Here is a 1,272-nt window from a genome sequence, read left to right on the forward strand (position 1 = left end):
ATATTCATATTATTAATACTAATTATTATCGAATTATCTGAATCCAGTACTACGGGACAGTAGCGTACAACATCTCAGCCAGATTATAATATATCTAAGTCGTTACCGTGTGCAAATCCAATCCATCAACATTTCCAATCACTTGTCCATGGAGATGGTGGCCACATCAGAAGCCCCAGTACAACGTCAACAATCTCTAATCAGCATGACCAATATTATTTGTTATAATTAACCCTGATTACTATTAATTATTTATTATTATATATCTAACACTTTACTCTGTGTGAATCAAATCTCTCTCCATTTCCAATCTTTGTCTACCTCACAAGATAGAGGCCAAATCACAAGCCCCAGTACAGCGTCAACAAACTAATCAACATGTCCACCATCAAGAACCGTACGAGTGACATTGAAACCATTGATGAAGAAGGTGGAGAAGAAGCACTTCAACATCAACCTAATTCAACCATGGACAACGAAATGCAATTGCATGCAGACCAAAAATCTAACACTAATAAGAGGTATATGCCCCTTTTGGTGATAAACTATTTAATGCTCTTTGTGGGTTCCCTTTCTTCAAGTCTTCTTGCTAAGTACTATTTCAGACACAAAGGTTCTAGCAAATGGGTTTCAACTTGGATTCAATCTGCAGGGTTTCCTCTACTGATCATCCCAACTTTCCTCCCTTATGCCCTTAGTCTCACTAAGAGAAAACCCTTCACTGATTTCAATCAAAAGATTTTAATCTTATCAATCTTTGTTGGATTTATGTTAGGAGTTAATAATCTTTTGATCTCATGGGGAGTTTCATATCTCCCAGTATCAACCTCATCCCTTGTGCTATCATCCCAATTGGCTTTCACTCTTATTCTTTCTGCCATCATAGTCAAACAAAAAGTAACATTTCTAAACCTTAATTGTGTCATCCTTATTACATTAAGCTCCATCATTCTTGCCTTGAATTCTAGTAGTGAGACAACAAGTGGAATGACCCAAAAGACATACTTGATTGGGTTCTTCTGCACAGTTGGTGCAGGTTTGTTATTTGCATCATATTTACCAGTGATGGAGAAGATTTACAAGAAGGTGTATTGCTATGAAATGGTGATAGAAATGCAGCTGATAATGCAGATTGCATCAACAGTATTGGCCACCATAGGGATGATATGGGATGGTGGATTTTCTCAAATGAAGGAAGAAGGGCAAAAAGTGTTTGATAAAGGACCCAAAATTTATTGGATATATATAGTGTCAAATATAGTGACATGGCAA

The 1,272-nt window shown here is 36.7% G+C and overlaps 1 protein-coding gene across 1 annotated transcript; it reads left to right on the forward strand.

Moving 5' to 3' along the window:
- Positions 1 to 136: 136 nt before the first annotated feature.
- Positions 137 to 1,266, forward strand: LOC109341992 (probable purine permease 4; the record flags this gene model as incomplete). The annotated part of the gene is made up of 1 exon (XM_019579947.1): positions 137 to 1,266. A coding segment is annotated over exon 1 (888 nt), but the record flags the coding sequence as incomplete, so codon positions are not given.
- Positions 1,267 to 1,272: the final 6 nt, after the last annotated feature.

This window comes from Lupinus angustifolius, unplaced genomic scaffold (genome assembly GCF_001865875.1).
Source record: "Lupinus angustifolius cultivar Tanjil unplaced genomic scaffold, LupAngTanjil_v1.0 Scaffold_1368, whole genome shotgun sequence".
NCBI classification, from domain to species: Eukaryota; Viridiplantae; Streptophyta; class Magnoliopsida; order Fabales; family Fabaceae; genus Lupinus; species Lupinus angustifolius.